The 23808-nt window shown below is 37.7% G+C and overlaps 1 protein-coding gene across 4 annotated transcripts in view; it reads right to left on the bottom strand.

Moving 5' to 3' along the window:
* Positions 1–23808, bottom strand: part of SPIRE1 (spire type actin nucleation factor 1) — a 125120-nt gene that overhangs the window by 90822 nt on the left and 10490 nt on the right. For all 4 annotated transcript variants that reach the window (XM_090137348.1, XM_090137349.1, XM_090137347.1 and 1 more), the window contains exon 2: positions 23005–23039. In XM_090137348.1, the coding sequence (XP_089993474.1) occupies positions 23005–23039 (35 nt within the window). The remainder of the gene's footprint in view (positions 1–23004; positions 23040–23808) is intronic.

Genomic DNA, 23808 nt, shown 5'->3' with positions numbered 1-23808 from the left:
TTAAATAATGTTTATTTTGAATTTGACAATTGATAGAGCCTTGAAGAACAGTTTACATTAAATGGAATGCAAATAAGAATTTACAAAATATCTCTCTTCTCTTTGTTTTCAGAATAATAAATGTAAGCAGTTACGTTACTAGGATCCCTGTATTTCTTTTCTGTTATTACTTTGGGGGTCCAGATGACAGCAATATTCTGAAGAACTTCTAAACAAGCCAGCAAAAAAATTACTGTGCTAGATTATAAGAATGGGAAGCAATCAAACATACCAAGTAACTAAACACCACTAAAAATCTGAAAGAGGCTGAACTTGCTCCTAATGTACTACACCCATTTTGTGCCATCTGACTTAGCTGCCTATTGTGCATCACCAAACACAAATGTGTCAGTCTTGTTTCCAACTCTGCATCTTGGCAGGGAGACGTCTGACTTGAAAACAGACAACTTCAACAGAAGACAAGAGGCACTGTGTATGTAAGGACAGCAAGCAGGAACCAACTGAAGATAATGGAGCAGATTTAGAACAGATTCTGGCATACAGGAGAACCCCTGGGTTACGTTAGATTAGATGATCTTGGAGTTCTTTTCCAACCTTGATGATTCTATGATTCTATTCTGGAGGTGTTCAAGAAACCTTTAGATGTTGTGCTAAGGGACATGGGTTTGTGGGGAAATACTGGTGGTAGCTGGACAGTTGGACTGCATGATCTTGGAGGTAATTTCCAACCTTGGTTATTTTATGATTCTACATGGTAGTTTATTATGAGATGCATGAAGGGTGGAAAACAATATTGCCTGGTTTCATAAGGCGTTTCTTCTCTGAACAATTAAATACTTTATCTGATGCACAGAAGTGCTTCTATTTACAGATCTTACTCCAAAATACTATGCAGAGTCATGCTATGAAATCCAGTCGGTCACTCTCTTGTCTCAGTAATTACAAGAGGCATGAGATCTTTCCCCCAGAACAGCCAGTCTGTATCAGCATCACAAAAATGTTACTTGCTAAAAGAAGAAATTATGCCAATGTGTTCTGACATAACCAGGTGAAGGTTTAGTTTATAGGTCATACCTAGAAGCAGTTCACAAAATATACCTATTTTTTTTCCTTGGGCTTCATTACAATGAAAGAATCATGGAATAGCTTGGGTTGGAAGGACCTTAAAGATCATCTAGTTTCAACTCCCTTGCCCTGATGCTTTTCTTCAGACAACTCTCTTTTTGAGGGCACTTATTTCTATGCTGTTCTTGGTGCTAATTTTTTGTAGCATTATTACATGGCCACATTTTTTCCGAGAATTTCTCTAAAATTTTTAAAGTATTATTTTTTAATTCTAGTAATACACCAGAGCATATTTATTTGGCACAGAATATAAGAGACATCCTGTTCTTCCGCATGCAGTGTAAGACAGTAAGAGTTGTATCAGTAATACAATTGATTTTATAGGCATTCCTTGGGACTCTAATAAAACTCATCTTGTAAATGAAAATGTCATGCAAGGACAAACCCCTAAGCCACACAGGCATCAGTTTAAAAGAGCTGAGGAGGTCTGCAGCACAGCAGCTACAAAAAACTATCTGGTCATATTTGCACCAAAACTTGTCCTGTCACAATATATTTTTCCAATTGCTTTTGAAATTACCAGTGCTCATGATTTCATCAAAGAAGTAATGCAAATTTAGCCTGTTCCTTACAGTTCAAATTCCTGAGTTGTGCAACAGGGGTTAGGGCTTTTTGCTTGTTCATTTAGAAGTGGTGGTTTTAGCCTTTAAAGTGAAAGCAATAAATAAGAAGGAAAGCGAAGGGAAGGGAAGGGAAGCGAAGGGAAGGGAAGGGAAGCGAAGGGAAGGGAAGGGAAGCGAAGGGAAGGGAAGGGAAGCGAAGGGAAGGGAAGGGAAGCGAAGGGAAGGGAAGGGAAGGGAAGGAAAAATGAAGTGTACATGGTTTAGGGCCTTAAGGGGAAATGAAATAGCTGAAACTTGCAAATTTCCAAGGGGAAAAAAAAAAAAAGGTTTTCTAAAGCTTGACCCAATTTCAAATGCTCAGATTTTATAACACTGCTTTCTATCATTTCAGATTTACCATTCCCATTATAATAATTATATAACTTCTACTTTGTAAGAGCTGCAGATTTCTTAGTGATGTTTTGATTGTGCTGGCTGTGTATACAGTTTACAGCAATACTTTGCACAAAGAAAAAAATACTATGAAAAAGGAGAAATATCTCATGCTATCCTCCTACAAACATTAAGCTATTTTTAAGCCAGTCAAATCCTATCCAAAAAGGACAGTATTATTAGCTACTATTATCACAATGCTTTCCTTGTATCTTATTACCGATGGCAAAAGCACATTCCATTACAAATGTAAGCATACTGCACTGTCATTCAATCACATGCAGAAAACTCACAGTTTTTCAAGCAATTACTTGATGTTAGACAAAATAAAAGCAGAAAACAAAGAGAAAAAAAAAATTGAAATGCATCATCCCTCGAAGATAGTTTAGCTTCTACAAAACAGTTTTACAAGAAACCTTTCCTGAACTTAACCTTAGCTGGTTACATACTCTGTAATTTCCTCAGATGTAGAACAGGCAGCCCTTTATAATATCTAAAAGATTTAAAGAATCAGAAAATACTAACAAGAGGATAAAACATTTACAGCACAAATAACAAATCTGCTGTGTTGTGTCAACCAAAGGCATGAAAAGAACCACCTGGAAAGCAAAAAATAAGGATTCACATTCTTGGTAGGGAAGGCAAGAACAAAGCGAAGCAGCTAAGGAATAAACAAGAAAATCAACTAGTTTTCTAAGAAACCACCAACTGAAAGATGTTTGGCATAATTTAGATGGACTTCTGCTTCCACACGGAAGGGAGAACTTGACAAGATCTCTAGAAGTCCCTTCTATCTACATTTTTATGAATCTGTGATTAATACATCTTGAGGCAGCTATCATCACCAAAGACTTCCACACTGAGCATGCAAGATGTCACAAGAGCTAATTATTCCACAAAGACAGTAACAACCTAAAAAAAAACATTTGCACCATTCTTCCTAAAAGGCAGATGCAATGTACTTATGGCATCGCATTATTCCATTACATGAAATTCTGTAAGACAGATAAACTTTTATGACCTGTAATTTTATGAGAATCCCCATTTTCACGTATTTCTAAGAGAAGAAAAAGATACTTCAACCAGTCATCCACAGTGTTACTTAATTTTTGATCCAATGTAAGATATGGCATTAGTTTTGGGCATATCTGTTAGGTGACCAAAATACCGTTAAATGTGTGTTACTGTATATAAGCACCTTTTTTGCAAACAGAGCTGTCTACTGTTCTGTTGGAAAGTGAGTTTCCAGGAACCTAAGTTTGTATGAAGATAGTGCTTCTCAGCTAATGTTCATAGGGCAGAATGCCAATATTATCTAATTGTGAAGTGATACTATTAAATACTGAAATCACCAGTCAACTCTTCACATTTTTTCTCACTTATATTGAAGTACCCTTGCAAGAAGCAAAGTCATAAAAGGTCATCAAATGAAAAGAATAAATAGCATTTTTTAAAACAAAAGTCAGATGCTCTTTGCCTCCCTGATACTTTTGTGCCCATGCACCTTGAATATTCTCTCATGTAACTGTAATATCAGTTTCACCGATCAATCACAGCCTACTTCAGAGAAGAGCAGCAGTAAGAACTCCACATGGTTTCTTTACCCAAGAGTGTGCTCCAACAGTAAGCAGCAGCCATTCTGATATGCCCACACTCTGCACATCAACAAAGTTTCCAATAAGCTACAGCTTATGCCATAGCTGTAGTACCTAGGGGACAACCATCATAGACAGATATATATTCATTTAAATATCTATATAGATGTTTTAAATTTTTCTGAATTATTTCCTTTTTGGAAGAATCGTGTGCTCAAACACAAATCATTGTAGTCTTCATTCAGTAAAGCTTTGAAGGCAGGTCAAATACATCAACTAGCTCAGGATGGAAGAATCTCAAGTGCAACTCATGAGTTGGGAAATTTCTGCTGAGCCCACATCAACCAGGAAATGACAGTCACACTGAACTCCTGCAAGATGTGCACAAAAATAATCTGTAGGCCAATTCATATTGCAGTAGCTTTCCCTGACTCACAGCCCCAGCCAATCTGTACCAGATTAGAGATATCTTTAGTCCAAAACACAGTATATGCTTATTTTCTGTTCTTGTTCTTAACGAAATCCTCGCCCTGGCCTCGCCCATCAGATGATGATGGGAGGCTTAGCTTACAGAGTTTGTTAGAGAACCACTGACTTAATAACAGATTCTGTATTTAATATTTAATTAAAAAAATCATAGAACATCCATGTCTCAGATAATAAACTGTTATCTTCTCTGCTAGGCTATTTTCTTGGATTATCTATACTTTTGAAATAGCTTCTTAGCTATTTAGAAAGGAAATATTTGTGTTTTCTTTCCCTTTGCCAGTTTATAATAATAACAAAAAATCAAAGCTGCCTAATAAATACTTCTAACTCAGATATTCACCACAGATGCCTAAAGTATGTGAACACTTACCTTTAGAATGCAATGAAAATGGGCAAGGAATAGTTTTCTGTGTTCTGCAGAGACCAAGATTGGCATGAAAGTAGGGCTAGATTTGACAAATTTTAAATTCAACATTATGGAAGTTAATAAACAGATGTTCCTTGAAAATAGTTCCCAATTTAGGGATTGCCAGAGCAGTAAGGACAAGGCTTTGTTATATATCTTTTGAGAGGTCAGGCTTTTACAGTTCATGTTTACAAGTAAATACATTCAGAGAGGGAAGCTGATTATCTCCTCTTCAGAGAGAAGTGGGGCACAAAACATATCCATTTGCTTTAAAATTGGAACTCTTTTTGCAGTACTAATGTTAACACTGCCAAGGAAAGTACGTGGGGGACACTCACACAGTATTACATGACATTTAGTACTTTCTTGCATTATTTTTGTTGGCCTGCTCTTTTCTGACTCATAAAGTAAGTAGGCATCATAACTTCTCTTTTCAGAAGTTCAGTGAGCCCATTTCTTCCTGAATACAATTCATTAAGAAATGATTGAGCTGTTTGTTTTTCCACATAGGAATTTCTCTTACAAATAAGTCCTTGACCTTCAAGCAAACAGGCACAATGATCCCAGTAATAAACTAAAATTAAATTATGACTTGTTCACAATGGCCATAACTCAGACCTAAAGGGTGGGACACTGGAAAAATGTGTAGGGCACTATCACCCCCAGCCTGGTAGCTCTTCTACAGATGATCTGTTGCCATTATCGTCATGCCACCTTCACTGGCTGGTGAGAGGATATGGACATAAAATACTGCAACAAAGCTAAGGTCAGTTTCTCAAACACTGGGGCATACTGACTCCTGTCAGTAGCTAGGGCATGGAAATGCAGTGGGAAAAACACAGGGCAACCCCTCAGAGCTTCCTTTGAAATCTCACTATGGTACACTCAAGCTGGATGAGGCATTTAAGCTCTAACTCCTCCAGATCATTCATAACTTTGCCATAAAATTCCTTGTGCACTGTGGTCTGCACACCTGTAACACCAGCACATGCTGGTTGTCACTGCTACAGGGACAGAGAAGAAGTGCACGTATCATCACCAACAGCATCCAGCATCCATGAGTGTTCACAATTTCTTGCTGTCTTGTGATCAGAGAAAGGAAACAAGCTTGCCTGTTTCTGAATAAGCAAAGAAAACAGCATGAGGAAGCAGTAAGGGCAGCCACCTCCACAAGGGAAGGTGAGCTGGGAGCTGAGAGTGACCACAACACAGGCAGGGGCAGTGCCCTCACTGACTAAGGACTCAGTCCCAGCTACCCAAACAGGAAAAGAAGAGCAGGTCCAGTGACAGAAACCAGGATCAGACACAGTCTATGATCACCATAAAAGACCCACAGCAACAAAGTAGGTCTGCAGTTTGGCCAGGAAGGCAAGTCAGCAGGTCAGGACTGGTGAGGGACACAGCCAGGCCCAGGCAGATCTGCAGCATAGCTCAAAAATGCAAAAGCTCAGCTTAAATACCGCGACTGAGCAGGAGGAAGCAACACAGGCTATGAGACCTGTCAGAGCTCTACCACAGCCCTTACATGGCTGTTTTAACAGCATCCCAGTCCAAGGCCGCAGCTCCACTTGGCAGAGCTGGCCTCGAACATGGACAGTGCAGGTCCTCCTCAGAGTGCGTGCGCAGAGCTCTGACATGAGGCATGTTGCCTTGGTGCCAGGAAACACCATAACTCTGTGTCTTCTATAGGGAAAAAAGGGTATATTCTTCTATACACAGAAACCACGAGAAAAAAAAAATAATGAAAAAATTTAATTTTTATTTCTCAGGAAGAAAAACAGTAACTTCACTCTTCTGAATGAGGATTTGGTAATTTGCTTGCTACACTTGATTCATAACTGATAGTAAAATCTAGCAACAAAGTCACGTTGTCCATTTTTAAATTAAATAAATGCTATTATATTTAGGAATCTTCCAGGAAAAAAAATAAACCTGTAATAAATTCACTGATGGTTTTAAGAGAACAATAGCTTTTCTAAGCCAATATTGCTTAGAAAACAGTATCAGTTAGATCCATCAACAGTACCACGTATTCAAGGCATTATTTAAGAGAAAGGCTACCAGCAGCTATTGAAAGAATTACTGAAAGCAGCCATGCATACAGCTTCTACACCTGCAGCTCAGTCCTGCATACCATGTTACTGTCACTCCTGCACCGCAAGACTCATTTTGGTTAGCACGAGCCTCCCCCATGCACAAATCATACTGTCTCCTCCATCCTATCCCTACTTTGCTCTTTCCCCAGGCATCTGTTTTGCCTTAAGGAAACTAAGGCCTGCTCTGGCCAACATGATGTCTCACTCCTAGCCATGTGACCCCCTACACTCCCAGGCCGCTCAGTGAGTCAGCCCACAGCCTGTGCAATGCTTCCGCCTCCTCCCTGAAACCTCCCACATCATCTCCGACACCTCATCTCCATGTGCCAGGTCAACGTGGGCGTCCCAAGTTATTAAAATATTGCAGGACTCCCATGAATTGGGCGCACTCTCCTCTCCGCACTGGGAAAACAGCTAAACTTTCCATCAAATTCTTGGAGAGGATACTGTGGGCAAAAACGTACCTAAAATAGCCCTGACTCACTGCATTTGAGAAGCAATAAAAAGAACTGATTTACACACATGAATTTGGTCTTTTTTTCCATAAATTATTCCATTACTGTGACATGAACTAACAGATCACCAGAATGCTCCAAACAGCACATGTTTAGGCTAGCTTAACAAAACATTACTAGTATTTGAGAAATTCACAAAAGTCTTTGCTAAACCTTCTCATTTTGAAAGCAAATTTCCTGAATAGGCATATATATAAGCATGTTTTATAACACAAGTGACTTGTTATTGAGCAGATATCCTCCAATAAGAAATACAAAATAATCTCAGGTATGAAAAGCCTATACAAATAATCACTAGCAAAGATATATCTAATTTTGAGACATCCAGATGTGAGGGGAAGGAAGTGTGAATATAACAGTGAGAAAGATCCAGGTTATACAAAGAGCTCTTAGATAAATAGAAACTATCCAGTCTGGAAAACATTTCATCAGCAGTTTTACTGTAAATAAACAGTGATACAATCTAGAGCAGAAAATGAAATATCCAACTGTCTAATAACAGTGGTTACCTAACAGTCTTTCCAAGATCATTCAATTTCATTTGAAACTGGATACATCAACATATAGCAAACTGGGTATTTTAAATGTTACAGTCTGTAAGACATGTTAAGTAACAGCTAACTTTACATGACATTAGGTTCAGTGATTTGAAGTCTCTTCTAAAACTTATGATCAGTCACAAGGCTCCATGCCTCTTGACATTACTGCTTCACTTAAAGGAAAACTACTTTTTTCCCTCCAGATATTTACATGTTCAGTATGAGCACATATTTACCTACTATAGTTTAACAAAAAACTTATAAGTTTCATCCAACTTCTTCCTAATACATTCTAGCACATACTAACTCCTGGTGGTGTTTCACATGTGTGCAGAGCACTTATGCTGCTAAAAGGGAACAACAGCACATCACTACACCTTTTTTTTTTCCTCCTATTTCACTGTGACAAAACCAGATGCACACACATCTGCACACACGGTGCATTCTTGCTTGCTATGCATAATCAAACATGAGTTCTGCCTCCAAGAAATTTCATGGCAAAGTTCAAGTAAAACCACTCATTGAGGCCTGGTATGAAATCACCAGACCAAAGCCAAAAGTCATTTTCTAAACATACAACTACAAATTTATATGCAGAAACTAGGAACAAAAGATTTATTACAAGTGATCCAAGTTCCTCAGTACCTGTAATTCAAAGTTTTAGCATACTATGAGTACACCAAGGTTTGGGAAGTGTTTCTGGCTTTAACAGCCACCTGAGAAAGAAGCTCATGCAATGGTCTTTCATGCTGTGCTCCTATACCTATGCTCTGTTTCAAGCACTAACCTCCATGCCCTCAGTATTTCTCAACCTGCAGTTCAAACAATTGCTAAGATTAAAGAGAAGACAAAAAGAACGCATTTGTACCTGTGCATTACTTTTTCAAATAACTACAGCTATTACTAAGAATTTCTTTTTCTGCTTTTGGCTGACTACCTGCCTAAGTATTTTTCACAATGAAGGTTATGAAAGATTGCCAAGTGAGCCTGTGGGATCTCCTTGGACACAATCAAAATCTGACTGGGCAAGGTCCTAATCAACCTCATTTAATTTGAGGTTAACATTGTCTGGAGCATCTTTAGTCATCGGGGTGGAACAGATGACCTCCAAAGCTTCCATCTAACCTACATTATTCTACAATTAAATGATACTATAACTTTGGCCAGTTTCATGCCCAGTGCCACAAATTCGCAGTCATCAAAAAGCAGATCATAGAGGCTTTTCAGGAAAGCTTTACCATATTGGTAAGAAGCCAGAATCCAGCACAGTCCTTGGAAAAAACAACAGTGTTTAAAACAGTGCCCTACAACTTGAAAGTGCTGAACATGTCAGGGCCGGAGATCTTCTCAATACCAACTCTAACATAGCTAAGGTGCTAGGAAAACAAACAAAAGGTATCAAATACAGAAAAACCTCAGCAAAAAATCAGTCTCGGTGCAACTCATTAGCCATGTCAAAAGGATTTGAGTAGGGATGGCCCAAAATCACAGCTACTGCACAGTGAAGACAAAAATCTGAGAGATAACATGAAGGGCTTTGATCTGTGAATGTTAGGACAGTTCTTCACATTGAGAGAAAGTAATACAGCTCAAACTTTGTGCGCCCAGAAGGAAAACACGAGTAATGTCTTCTCGTAAACAACTGTGAGTATCAGGAAGACCAAATTTGTAGAAAGACACACCAGCAAATACGTTGCTAAAGGTACAAACTGAATAGGGTACTGTGTTGTTCAGTGTCCTATGACACAGGAATCAGCTTATATAACATCTTATGACCTAACAGTGCAGGCTGAAAAAGACAACGCTTGTTTTTCTTGACCCGACAAATCCTATGTCTCATCCATAAGTCAGTTGCTTTAATGGACGAAGCTGAGGAAATCAGACTATACACAGTAATTACATCTCTAAGATGGACTGCAGCAGTCTTATTTCTTCAAATTAATGGTAAGAGAACACAATGTCATGCAGCAGGAGTCTGCAGATCATGGTCAGATGCCCAAAAACATACAACAAACAGATAGAATACAGTAATGAGGTATAAGGCATCAAACAGGTTAACTGTACACTGTGGACCCTAGCTATCAGTGTTATCAGAGGGTGCAGCTGCTAGACTCAGGGCAGTTGTACTTCAGCAAAATTTGTTGTTGAGGACAATGCTGTATCTATTCAGTCATTTGTTTTGATCTAGTTTTTTTTGCCTTTGTTTGTTTGTTTGTTTGTTTTGGTTTTGTTCAGCATACTCTTTCTTGTGAAAGAAGAAATCCTGCAAATGAAATACTGCACTGGGATGCTGAGGATCTCTAAGACTTGCAGTGCCCACAGCAGAAGTGGGTCAAGCCGGGGACAACACTGGAATTTGTCTGGAACACCAATGGGGTCAACATATTGTAAAAGCCAGCCCATCACCCTTACAAGGAGGAATTCTGCATATGTGCCCCATCTGTAGGATCTGAGACCAATCTATGCTGCACTACTGTATCTCTGCAGAGCAGCAGAAATAGTTTGTGTGGTCTGGATACCAAGTTACGTACTTAGAGGAGACTGTTCTCATGATAGCAATCTCACAGGTAGATTGCTACCTGTCATCAACTGAAGGAAAGCAGAAAAAAGCAGACTGAGATTCTCATTCACCGAGGAGCTGAAGGGATGATGGGCAAAGTAAGTAGAAAATCAAATCAAATTAAAAAAAGAAAAACAGAGTAGTACAAAAAATGAGTCAAGAAGATCATTCCATTATGATTCCAATGAGTCATAAACAAAAAAGTAAATTCAGAAAAGAACACAGTTCCTGTTGTGCTGCATGATTCAGAAGGACTGACACATTCTTAACTGCATCTTCCGCATGTCATGGGGGAGCTGCAACAGAGCAGCTTCAGTGGCAGTGCAAGAATCTCTGGTCTTGAGTCTTGGAGGTATGTTTTAATGTAGTTTCTGTACAATTCTTGGTAGAAAACATATTTATTTCCAAGTATAATGATTCTCAGTTTCAATGCATTGAAGCCAAAAGGGCTTTAAAGGCAGTTTATAAAAAAGATGGGAGACCAACAGCCTGACAGTGATAGAGCAAAGTTCAGTTAATGGCACTGAGGCGCTGGCACAGCTGCCCAGAGAAGCTGTGATGCCCCATCCCTGGAGGCACTCAAGGCCAGGTTGGATGGGGGCCTGGGCAGCTGAGCTGCTGGAGGGCAGCGCTACTCATGGCAGGGGATGGGGCTGGGTGGGTTTTGAGGTCCCTTCCAATTCAAACCATTCTGTGATTCATTCCATGACAACACCTGAAGTAGCTACTGTGCTTTGTTCCTACAGCCATCAAACAGAGAAAAAGCACAGGAGTCAACACTTTCCTGTTTTCTCTTCAGAAACCTTTTTAAAAATGTGCCATCACAGTCACTTCCTAAATCCAGTAATAAAGCCACATGAAGAAAACAAAACAAAACAAAACAAAAAAAAAACAACCCACAAGCTGTGGTCATAAAAATTCAATTGTCGTTGGCAAACAGTATCTTTAAGTTACAACAAGAATACAAATACAATTGCCTGTTAATCCATATCACTGAAGTTGCTATGTCAAGACAGGAAATGAAAGACTGCATATCTGCTGCTGCAGTGCCTGCTGTTGGGTAAAATCTATCTAGATACTCATACAGATGTAAGACTGAAGGACTAAGATCTTCAGATATATATAAGCAGTTCTGAAGGAAAGGAAAAAAAGACAAACTGCTGACAGCACTGCACTTGGTATCTCATTAATTTGACAGTTTGTGTTTCAATATGACATTTGAAACGCTAGAAGAATACAGAAATGCTGTTGAAATGTAAACCCACAGAAGGATTCAGGCTGTTTTTAATGATTATATCTTTGCTCTTGAGTTATCTGCTGAAAAATGATACCTCTCCTCTGAAGCGTATTTTACAGAATGAAGGACTATTTTTAGGACCACTGACTTGCTCCATTCCATCAGACTTTTTTTCCCACCAAGTTTTCTGTCCTGCTACTTAAGAATTACCCAGGTACTGTGAAGCTAAACATTATAAATATTATTTCATTCATATTTTAATGACAATGCACTTCATTTATCTCAATGCCTTTCCATATGCTGCAGTAAAGAAAGAGTTGCCTGAGTTTTTCTATTCGGTATTTTTTATTTATTTATTTTTCTTCGCCTTATTACTGCCATTCCTGACTCCTGCTCCAAGTCCCCCAAGGTTTACTACTTCCTTTCATAAGGTTGTTCATTTTTATTTCTCCCAAACATTCTAACAGCTTCAGTTTTGAAACCGTAGATATCTGAAGTATCTACAGGAAATTTAGGAGCAAATCTGTCTTCTGTGTAGGAACGGTGCTTTGTCCATCTATTGTCAGCAAGCGAACAAAAGAAGGTAAAGCGTGCTTTGGTACCAGCAAGGCAACATGTGCATACATAACTCTGAAAGAGATTTATTTGAAGGAGAATGGGTTACTGCTTTCATAGACAAGTACTTAAGAAATCTAAACTGATAAAAAAAAAAGGTAAGTTAGTCTGCAAACAAATTCCTAGCATTTTGATGAAATGTCTTTCAAGGCAGTTAGTATTTCCTTGGCAAAATGAAGTAAAATAGGTTTGTCATTTTGGGTAGTATTTAAAGTCTGCAAAAAGATTTTTGCTTTTGAGATTGGGGCTTAAAGAACCTGGAATCAACACCAGCTCTGCCATAAAGCCTCAGTGTCACCTGGGGTAATTTCCCATATGTCTTCAGCTTGATTTTCCTTTCTCTAAAATGGAACAGCATTTGTTTTCTTCCGTCAGTCATTCATCATGGCTACCACATAATTAAATTACCAGGACTACTCACAGAACATCAAGTTCAGCACCCACCTCATTTACTGCTGGCTTTTAAACTATTAAGTATGCTACCACATTTGCATGTAGAACTAGCACAACAGACAGACATCAACTGGAGGACCTGAGATTTGCAAACAGACAGCACTCAGAAAGTGGGAGTCCAGGGATTAAAAACTGGGATTTAACTTTTAAATAAATATTGTCCTTAAGTAATAGAATGAAGTATCTTCAATTGAAAAATAAATTTTGCTCTAGCTCCTCCAAATAAGTGGCAAAACTCTCCATGATGACTGCATGCTTTTCTCCTTTTTCCTCATTTAACAGTTCTGACCTACATTTTTCAGATTAGCTTTTTGTATAACAATTAGTAACGGCTCCAAAAGATTAAAAATAGTATTTCAATACAGTTTCTTAGTGCCAATACTTTAAATATTGCAGGCATGCACATGGACTCCTCACACAGCACTTCTAGTCAAATATCCTCTAGAATTCATAACAGAAGTACCAGGCAGCTTAAAGTATGTTAGGTTCAGCATTAGCTCTGTCTACTAGATCTGCATTAAAAGATTTCTGAAAATGGACAAAACTAAAGGCTAAACTTTGAAGAAAAATGTATTCAAAAATAAGAAGTCTGTCCAATAAACAAAGCCATCTCGGTCCTCAAGTAGTTAAGCTGAAGATCAAAAACGAAAAGCAGTTTGGAAAAGTAACATAGGATGTTAAATATTATAATAAATGTTGCTGGCCAGGATGTATTTAAGAACATTACTGCTGTTAGTATAAATCAGGTTTAAAAAAAAAAAAAAAGCAGCAGAAAATGGAAAAGAATGATTTTCTGCATGCTTTACTCATTGTAGCTTGAAACAAACTCCAGTAGCAAACCATACAGAGACTTATAAACAGGAGCAGCCCTTTTGGAAAATTACAAGGTAAGAAAGCGGCCAGCAGGCAGAGACCACAAATTACTTCACTGTTTTCATGCAGTTTCAACCATATTTGTTTTCTCCGTGCCCAGCTACAGGAACCACCCTTGGAAGATGTAGGGATTGCATGAAGCTTGCACTGCCGTAATACAAGCAAAACACCCAATGCAGTATTCAAGCACAAGGAGCACTCAGAGAAGAAAAAAATGTAATCAGACATGCTACAAAGCACATTCAAAAACAAGCATTGCTTCACACACCAAACGATCACCATTGGGGCTAGAAATACCTACTTGAGAATACACACACATCTCTCTCATCTGTATTCTCTCAAAAGTTGGCAGCACGTTGGCTGCAAGGTAAGGAGCCCACAGTAGCAGGAAAGGCACAGCTTCCGAAAGGAGCAGACCAGACAGAGCTTCTCAAGGCAACTTGTTTACTGTGCAGTGAGTGCCTGCTCCAGAGCTACAGTAGTGTGAAGGAGATAACCTGGGTGTGCAGGCCAGAGCTGAACAGGAGAGCAGCATTCACTAACCCAAAAGCCAAGATGCTGCCAGACGAGGAGTCTTGTAAAAACAGCTCTGAAGAAGCATTTTTCCTCACTGCCAAGAAAAGAGTAGGTGGCTGGCAGTTCGCAACAGCTGAGACAAAAACAACAAAAAAAGTAAAGGCTGAAATAAGTTTTGGCACCAGAGAAGAGAGGGGTGCTTTTAACAGACGGCAATTAAGGATTTGGCAAGCATCTGTAGAAGAGGAAAAAGTGTGAGCCAAAGATAAGGCTAATATCGCAAGTCCAGATAACAGAGAAAGACAGGAATACAATGAGAAACGCATAACAGAGAATTAATGAATTTATAGCAGTACAACATCCACTAGGTCCTACAGAGCAAGGAAGCAAAGGTGCAGGGAGCTGTGAAAAAAACACATTTGGAAGTGGAGATGCAATGCTGACAGTCATCAAATATTAGGCAGAGGCAGTAACACACACCCACAGAAGCAGATGACTAACTTTTTGGTCAGAGAAAAATAGAAACAAAGGAAGTTAATGAATGAACTATAGAAGATTTTGAGAGAAAAAGGGGAGGAAGGCTTGGAAGTAAAGGTACAGAACAAGTGAAAACTGGAGAGAACTGGACACAGGTGTTTCAGGCTTAGGGAAGAATCTGAAGGGCTCAAAAACAGTCAGGTTAACAGAGTGTTCCTGCCTCCTTAACTGAAGCAAGAGCTAATCTATGAAGGGTGAGCAGCATGCCCTATCCTTGTTAATTATTTAACCTCAACTTTTTGCTGAAGGTGAAGGTCTAAAAGTGGTACAAGGTGCCTTGTAATTTATTGCACAGTTTCATTAGCTACTGGTTAATAGAAGAAAGAGACATGATGAAACAGTCATTTAGAATTTAGTCACCCCTTTTTTTAATTTGTATGTTTAATTTACTATTTTTACTTCCTTTTAATAAATCAAAGTATTTCACTGCACATGCCACTGCACACAGCAACACTAAATGACAATCTAAGAGTTCAGCACTGAATATTTTTTAAGCCTTTCATTCATGTCACTAAGGAGACATCTCGGAACTTGCTTTCTACTTAATGATTTACATTTACAGGTAAACAGCAGAAAAAAATAAAACGGCTTAAAATGGAAATGTTCACACTAGTAGGTCACGGGGAGCACAAAAACCTACCAGTTACTAAAAAGTTCACTGCAGAGCAAAAGCTCACAAGTTGCACTTCGTGATGTCCAATGAAGGAAAGAGCAAAGTAACAAAAACTTTTTTTTGCTTCAGTGAGCCCCCAGATTCAGTACACTTTTTTGCCAAAGAAAGTACACAGTGCTGCAAATCTTGCATTGTTAAATATCTCTGCTTCTCACCTCAAGTGATTTAGATAAAACTTTACATGTTAGTGTTCATGTGAAGAAGAGCATTTAGTCACAGAACTGAAAGAAAAAGCATTTGTGTATGTACTAACCAATTTCTGATTATCTCATTGTGCATGTCTTGTGATTCGTGAATGCCCAAGGATGGTGTCACAGGGAATTTCTGATCTGCTGCATTATTAACCTACTGAAAACACATCTGACTGAAGACCGAATTCGCAGTACTTTCCTCAAATAACCCCTGGAAATCCCATCAGATGACACCATAGTTCTCCCCCCTTCTCTTGCAAGACCTGAAGATCCTGCACATACATAACAAGAGGACATCAGCTCTTCTTTCTGCCAGCAGATAGTCAAAGCAGCATCAGAATGCAAGAGAAATTAAAGGCTGAACAGTACTTGTTCATAGAAATTTCATGTGTTCATTTTCATTATTAGCTAAAGCTGCATTTAAAAAAGGTCTTTCTTAATGTCTTTTTCCCAACTGTAAATTGATGGCAGTTCTACATATTAAAAGAACAAGAATTTCTACATTAAATCATCCACTTCATAGAATAATAAACGTAAACAAAACTAGCTATAGTTTAGATAAGCTAGATTAGTATTTCTAAGTAGCTTCAAAGGAGTAATGTTAGAATGACTCAATATCAGCTGGTACTGAAAAGCCTAGGTGCCAGCGAAGAAGATGGGAGCACTCTGGATCCACTTCCTTCATAAATAAGTATTTCTCTCGCTTTAAATCTCTCCAGTATTCAAAAATAAACTTACTGATATTAGTTTCATCTTGCAATACTTGTGTCATTTTCTTAGTGGTTAAATTTACAATTCAAATCCAAGTGTTGTTTTAGGTTGGGAAGCTGGTAAGTGGTAACAAATCTGAAATGAAATTAAGTCTCCCTTGAAATTCTGCTTTCTTTGACCACCAACCAAATTCAAAATTGACAAAAAGGAATGATGTTATCTTAATTATGTTAAAATAAGGCTAATCCAGTAGCCATGTGTCATGTTTCTTGGTAGATCAACCAACGAAACACTGCTCCTTGGACATCCAAGGGCTTTTATATTAGATTCTGAGAAAGATACTAAACGCAGCCACCCAGAATTGGAAGAATTAGAGATCATTTAGGGTTATAAAAACATTTTTAAAGATCATGAGTAATTTTGTTTCTTTAAATGAGTTGATAATTCACTAGAACTATTAGATTTTACCAAAGTTTGATGTTTATTTTTCAGAAAACACCATCAATACCCACTCAAGTCAGGGAAGTTACTTATACCCTGCAGTGATATAACTATCCTATCAAAAGTAATATATCTGGAAGGAAAAATGCAACATTATATTCAGATACTTAGGCTGCTCATCAAAGCACTCTGCTCTCCACAACAAAAAAATAATGGCATTAAGTCCAATTTCATTGGTTTCCCAAAAGTCAAAATTCCCACTGAACCTATCCCTTCATCAGTGTAAGTGCAAGTGCTATGTGAATAGAAGCGTACAGGTTCCACTCATACACCTAGGCAAAGAATGGCTGTAAACAGATGGAAATTTTCAATGAGAAACATTACTTTAGGAAAAAATTATTTACCATGGAGATGGTCAAACTCTTGAAAAGGCTTTCTAGTGAGGTGGTTGATGCCCCATTCCTGTCAGTGTTCAAGAGGCATTTGGACAATGTCCTCAATAACATGCTTTAATGTTTGGTTAGCCTTGAAGTACCCAGGCAGTTGGACTCGATCTTTGAAGGGCCCTTCCAATTGAACTCTTCTGTTCTACTTACATTATATGTATGTCTACTTCTTATCACTTACACTATCAAAGCAAAAAGAGAGGGGGAAAGGTAACACAAAGATATAAGACTTAGGAAAAGGAATCAAACTAATAAGATTTCTGACATCATTTCTCCATTTTTTTTTTCCTTCCAAGAATTAAAATAGAGATGAAGATATGAATGAAAACCCTCAGTCTGCCTGCTACAATAAATATCTCAAAACTGCCACAGAGGCAAAAAAAACCCCCAGCACTTCCTAAAAGCAAGCTCTGATTCAACATTAGGTCCTTAACATTTTTCTCCATTGATGAGAAAAAACATGAGAATTTTTCCTTTTATTTTTCCTTTCAAATTGTCTCATTTCTTCTTTACATTTTAGCAACCTGAAAACTAATATAAAAGATGAGAGATGATAAAAGTATTTTACAACTGGTTATGAGGCCATGGATTCACATGGATTTGCAGAGTAACAGTAATACTCACTGGGCTTCTAGGTTGTAACCTGAACAAGAGAGAAGCATTAAGAACAAATGTACACACCTTATAAATTACAAACCAAGTATGCTGTCTTCCACTGGACTCCTGTGGGATACAAAAGCTTTTTTCTGATATTAACTAAATAGAAAATAGCTAAGTTAGAAACAAGTGATAAAGGCACAATTATTTGAGCACCATACTCTCCAAATCAGCTTCTTTGGGTGCTTTTTGTCTGTGTCATTTCATCTACATTTTATGTACTTTTCTTCTTAGTCTGTAAATCTTCTGCATATTGCAGATGCAGAGTAGTGAATGTGTGATTGAGGTACCTAAGAACAAAAGGGTTTTATTTTGTTGTATTTGTTGTCCACACCATCCCAATAGGTCAAGCTTACTGCTGAACCTACTGAACTGCAGAGATGTATTTTATTTAGTTTCAGAATTGCCTTAGGCCAAATCCATACAGGAAAGAAAGGATAAGAGCAGCCTCCATTAAATTACACTTAGAATTATTATTTGGCTTCTATTCAAGCTCAGAAATTTCACCCTTTGTTAGGATTACTTTTGTATTATTAAATATTTTATTTGGACCTTGCCCCAGTGCTCTGAAATCTATGTGTTAGGACCAATCATTTTTTCTTTTCTATAGTAACCAGTGGCAGAACATGTAGTATATTAACCGTCTTTAAAACTGCGGTACTGCCATATCTGCAGCCAGCACAACTTGCTTGCTTCATCAACCTAATATATATCAGAATTGACACATTCTGAAAACACAGCTTCTCTATCAGAAAACTCATAACTAGCACACTCTTAGAAATTAGCACCATATTATCTCAGAAGCCTCTGAAGGATTTAGTTGACAAGGAACGTAGTCAGAATTTTTGTTGCTTAATTTTATTTTTTTTTTTTGTACTAACAAACAAAAATGAAATTTCTGAAAATTTGCATTTTTAATTTCACAATGATATACTGAAGTTTTATTATACGCAAAACAAAAGGACAATGCAAGAGACTACTCAATTGCAGGCACACAACCAACAGCTAAAGCTTAAGCTTTTCCTGCAGCTTGACCAAGTAATCACATTATTCTTTTGGTCTGTACGAGGAGGCAAACATGTCCACTGGCACTAAAGAATAGCACCTTGATAGCTGATTAACATGATAGCTATCACATCAATCAATATACATGGCAGCAACTATAGATATGACAGCATATCATTAGTATGATAGATATCAAATGGTAGAACAATAGAGCTGAAAGAAAAAGGGCTTTGCAGAAACTGAGGACCAGTACAAATAACCTTATTCTTCCCACACTGAGATCCCTTTCTGAGTAACATAAACTAACTTGGTGAGCTTTCATTCCCATATTTCAATTTGTGATACAACTGGGTAATGTGAATGGCTTCACGTATTAACTACAGAAGGAACGTTTTTGTGATTTGAGATTTAACAGAAACACCGTAACACCTAACTTACTGCTCCATGTTCAGCTATTTCTGCTTTTCACAGGCAAAACTTCTCTCAGAGGGATCAAATTCACTGCGAGACCTATTTTTCCTCCAGCCATTACCTGAACTTCTGTCAGCAAACTAGGGCTGAATTTTTGTCTCTCTGCTCTTACCCAGCTGATAGAAAGGTTTCATCACAAATCCCATGAGACTTTGGGGTGCAAGATTATTAAAGGCACATCATATCATGCTGCAAAATCAAAAAGCCTTTACAAAGAGCACTTGATTTCTCTTACAGGGACCCTGGACAGATGGCAGGATTGGTCTATCTCTAAATCAGCTTAGTCAAATACATTATTAGTTCTCCAGCCCAATAATTCACTGTGTATTCTTAATGAAATCGTTGAATGAAAAGGGCGATGTGCCAAGCTTAAAGCAAGTAAACAACAGAAATCCACTTTCCTTCAAGATCAACCCTCTCCTGATGTTTATATGAGTCACAGAAGACTGAGCTCCTCTTGAAAAAGCAGCTCATTACAAAACACAGAAGACCAAAATCTAAATTCTACCTTTGTGCTTGTATTTTCTATATAATCAAGTGTCTCTTGTTTTGTTGTGACTATTGAAGCGATTCAGGCAAATCATGGGGACAGATGAGTGCCTGCCGCAGAACAGCCACATCAAGGAACATCGTAATGGGCTCTCAGGTATCTAAAGCACCAGGTCCCTCACAGGCTGGACATACAGCACCTCCTGAGGTAATGCCATTAACAGGTGATGAGCACTTCACTCATGACCACCAGCACCTAATGTTCCAGCACAGCTTAATGCCCTCCAGAAAAGATGCATGACTCTGCTTTGATTTCCAAGAGGCCACCCTGGATCCCTGTTAATTCTCCTCTTAACAGCACAATAATCCACCAGCTTTCATGGAATTACCAGACTTGTACCCAATCATTCACAGGGAGTTTTGCCAACAACAGTCAGTCACATTTTTACTAAGGGAAATTACTCTCATAAAAACATTTCTGCCTGTCCTCACAATGACATTTCCTTTGTCACCATAAGAACAGAGCTTTGGAAGTAGAACTAACCACCACCACTGCATGTACCAGTGATTCTTCACTGCTGCAACTGCTCCTCCATCAGGATGCAACTCTACTGTACATCCAGAGATTAAAAAAAAAATCCTAGCTATTTGTGTACAGTAAATAAACCCATTTAATACTGGTTGAATTTTGAGCATATGACACACTTGAATGTAGGCATGGCATTGTTTTTAATACAAAATTATTACACAGCTTTTCAAATCCTACCACTTTGTGCTATTAAGTGCAAGATCTCATCTCCATTAGCATGAGAGAGGTGGCTGATCTTCTGTTTGACTCAACACAATAAATAACAAGTATTTATTTGTATTGAAATAACCATAATTTTCAATGCACGTTAAGACTGTAATAATTATATGAAATACATATAACCAATAGCTTGCAGACACAGCACACAAAAGGCTCCTCAAAACATTGCAACAATTGATTCACTCTGTGATTTGACATGAACTGGATGATGTTGAACAAGTAATTTATTCACCATTGTTTGGGACAGGTTATTTCATTAATTCCTGACTTTTAAACAAATGAGAGAGTTTGCGTGTATTTTTATACCAGCATACACACCACTTAATTCACACAACAAGCCTATGATATTAGGTGGGTCTTCTCCAATACCTGGCAATTAACCTCTCCTACATATGAGTCACTCACATTCACAGAATGCTTTCTATATGAGCACTGCATGTTTACAAATGAGGCTGGCATATTTTATATAATCTTCACCACCTTGGTTGAGACAACAAAGCAGAGCTATCATCACATACAGAGTCACAGGCAGACGCACATTAAATAAGGTCACCTGATTCCTTACTTCCCACTACAGCTATGGCAACTGGACCCTGAATTTCACACATAGCTGGAAATAAATGGAGTAACGATTCAGGATAGTTTACATGTTCTGCAAAAAACCAGTTGTGATTATTATTAGCTACATTTTTTTAAGAAGTTTTCCACAAACTCTAATACATTCAATTAGACCACAGGAATCTAAAAAGTGCAATATGCTCTCTCTGCTGAATTCCTGGTTCTGAAAAACACCAACATCATCCTGACCAAGTCTAAAGCTGCAGCCCCTCGGGGACTTTGGAGGAGGAAGGAGCCACTGACTCCTTCGCTGTCTCCTTCAAACTGACAAACAGAAGAGTCAATATGATCATGGTCAAAGTGATTATTAGAGACAATTTAAAGTGGTGTATTTGTCCCAAGGCAAATTCTGACTCGCTGAAGTTTTTCCTTTCTAACCATTGTCAAAAGTAATTTTTAAAAAATACTAAAATTCGAAAGCTCTTTCTCCACTGAAGATAATGAACTAGATTATATCCAACTGAGTCTCAACAATCTCTTTTGAAACAAAAGCATTTTTATTTTCCCAAAATGGATTTTTTTTTTAATGTTCCCTTACAAATATTTCAACAGAGGCTTATTATCATCACCTCCATTTTTACCATTAGGATCTTCCATTATCTTCTGTTAAAAAACACAAAGCAAAATTGTAAACAGTATTTAGTATGCAAAGCAAGTGACACAATAGATCATCATTTCTAAGTGAGGTACTAGACTCATGAACCAAGCTTCTGCAAATTCTGGAATAAGAACAGAATGCATTTGCTTAATTTGAACTATATAAACAGAAACATGTTGACTTTCAATGTCTGTACTTGTTTCTGTCAGGAATTACTCCTTACCCTGTGTCCTGCAGAAAGAACCTTCCCATGAATTAGCTGGCTTTTCATTTTACTTTTAAACCAGCCATTTCCATACACAGTTTTATCTAAATATAAACCTTATGGCAACAGCCATTTGTCACCTTCACATATATTATTGATGAGAAAACAGACAGCCCACCAATTAGGATGCTTGCACTGACGCTATCTCCAGGCTAAGCCTGAGGTACTGATTGAGCAGCTGAAGTAAAAACTCAGTTTTACACTTGAAAGAAAGTTCAAAGGCAATGAGAACAGACTGCCCTGCAAAGGATACAGATAGTTGTGCTTACTGCTGGAAAAGTTCATTTAAGGAGTAGATTATATGACTTACTCTGTATCACAATAAACAACTATGAGTTGACATCCTGTTGAACTAGAAGGTCTGCTTAGTTTTCATTCAAGCTTTGGATTAAATCTATGAATCTGACATAATGATAGCTTGAGCATTCTTTTAACCCTCATCACAGCTTGGTAACAAAGATACAGTGTCAATTCATGGTCAAGATACAAAGCAAACAGTTTTAACTGGTTTTGTCTTTCTATTGCTAGCCCAGCAAGACATCATACAGTATTTCTTAGGCCCCTTATTGCCAATTCTAAATGAAAAGAAATATTAAAAACACAGGAAATCACAGCTTTAAGCAGACAAACAATCTGGAGATCACTTGTCTTCTCTGCTTCTATCCAAGTTCTTGGGTTGTCAAATAACATCAACCTATTCTGTAAACACTTAGTATTTATTCCACAATCTACCAGTTGTTTCTAAAGTAACTACATCATGAGAATTTATCCAAGAGAAATTATCTAAAACAAAATATTCTGCTAGGATTCATACTTAGAAGAAATGACAACAAATAAGTTTATATCGTATCTCCAGCCCTGCTTATTGAAAACTGCATGGACTTTATTTCCTCTGTATCTTAGCACGAGACCCAGTGTCTCATGTTAAGACACATTTATGCACTTGTTAATAAGTAATAAGTACTATACACATTTCACAGTAAGACTTCCCATTGAAAACATTCCACATTTACACCATATGATAATGAAAAAGCTCTGAGCTAAGTTAGCACCGTCAGAGAACACAAATACTTTTCTTACCTCCATTTCTGTGCAGTGTAAATGCTCCGATTTATCTGTAAGAAAAAAAAAAAAGTTTTCAGATTAAGTCAATGGGCAAAAAGCATGGTTCTCTGCCTTGCTTCTATCACACATTTCAGTAATATTGGCATTACACATGCATCACAGAGTTAACAACAAAAAGATCCTGCACTCTTTGTTTGATCATAACTCTCCCTTTTATGATCTGTCTTTAATGTTTGGCTTCATTATTTAAATTGTATGAATGATGCTCAGCCATGAAGGGAACATGCAAACATGTTGGCTTCAATTAAGTAGACACAAATAATTATTTCAAGAGAAAAAAAATATAATTAATTTGCACCAAGGAAAAAGTCTCTGTTTCATTTGATAGTATCAAATGAATTGATACAGGATATCAAAGAGTTGAACAACAACACCAACCTCAAGAAAACTAAAGTAGAAATATTACTGTAATATTTTTGTAAGTCCCCCTTCTCAATTTTTGCATCTCCAAAACATCACTTTTGAATGTATATGATACAAAAAAATTAAGTTTCTCAACTGTTTCAGATTGAAAATCTCAATTTTCTCAAAGTCAAAATGCTTTGGTATAAAAGTGCGAGTGGCTTGACAGATTATAAAAAATAGGACAGAAATTTTTCATCAAGTACCATTTCAGCAGCAAGATTACCATTTCATATTAATAATTCATTCCCAGAGCAGTGCAAAATAATTCCAGCAGGATGATCTTCTGCTGGAAAACAATAATCAAGAAAATATTTCACAGAAGTATCTCCATTTCAAAGGGGAACTACCCAAAAC

This window comes from Phasianus colchicus, chromosome 3, assembly GCF_987193195.1.
Source record: "Phasianus colchicus chromosome 3, bPhaCol1.hap1.1, whole genome shotgun sequence".
Taxonomy (NCBI): Eukaryota; Metazoa; Chordata; class Aves; order Galliformes; family Phasianidae; genus Phasianus; species Phasianus colchicus.
This window is presented reverse-complemented; position numbering and strand designations above follow the sequence as displayed.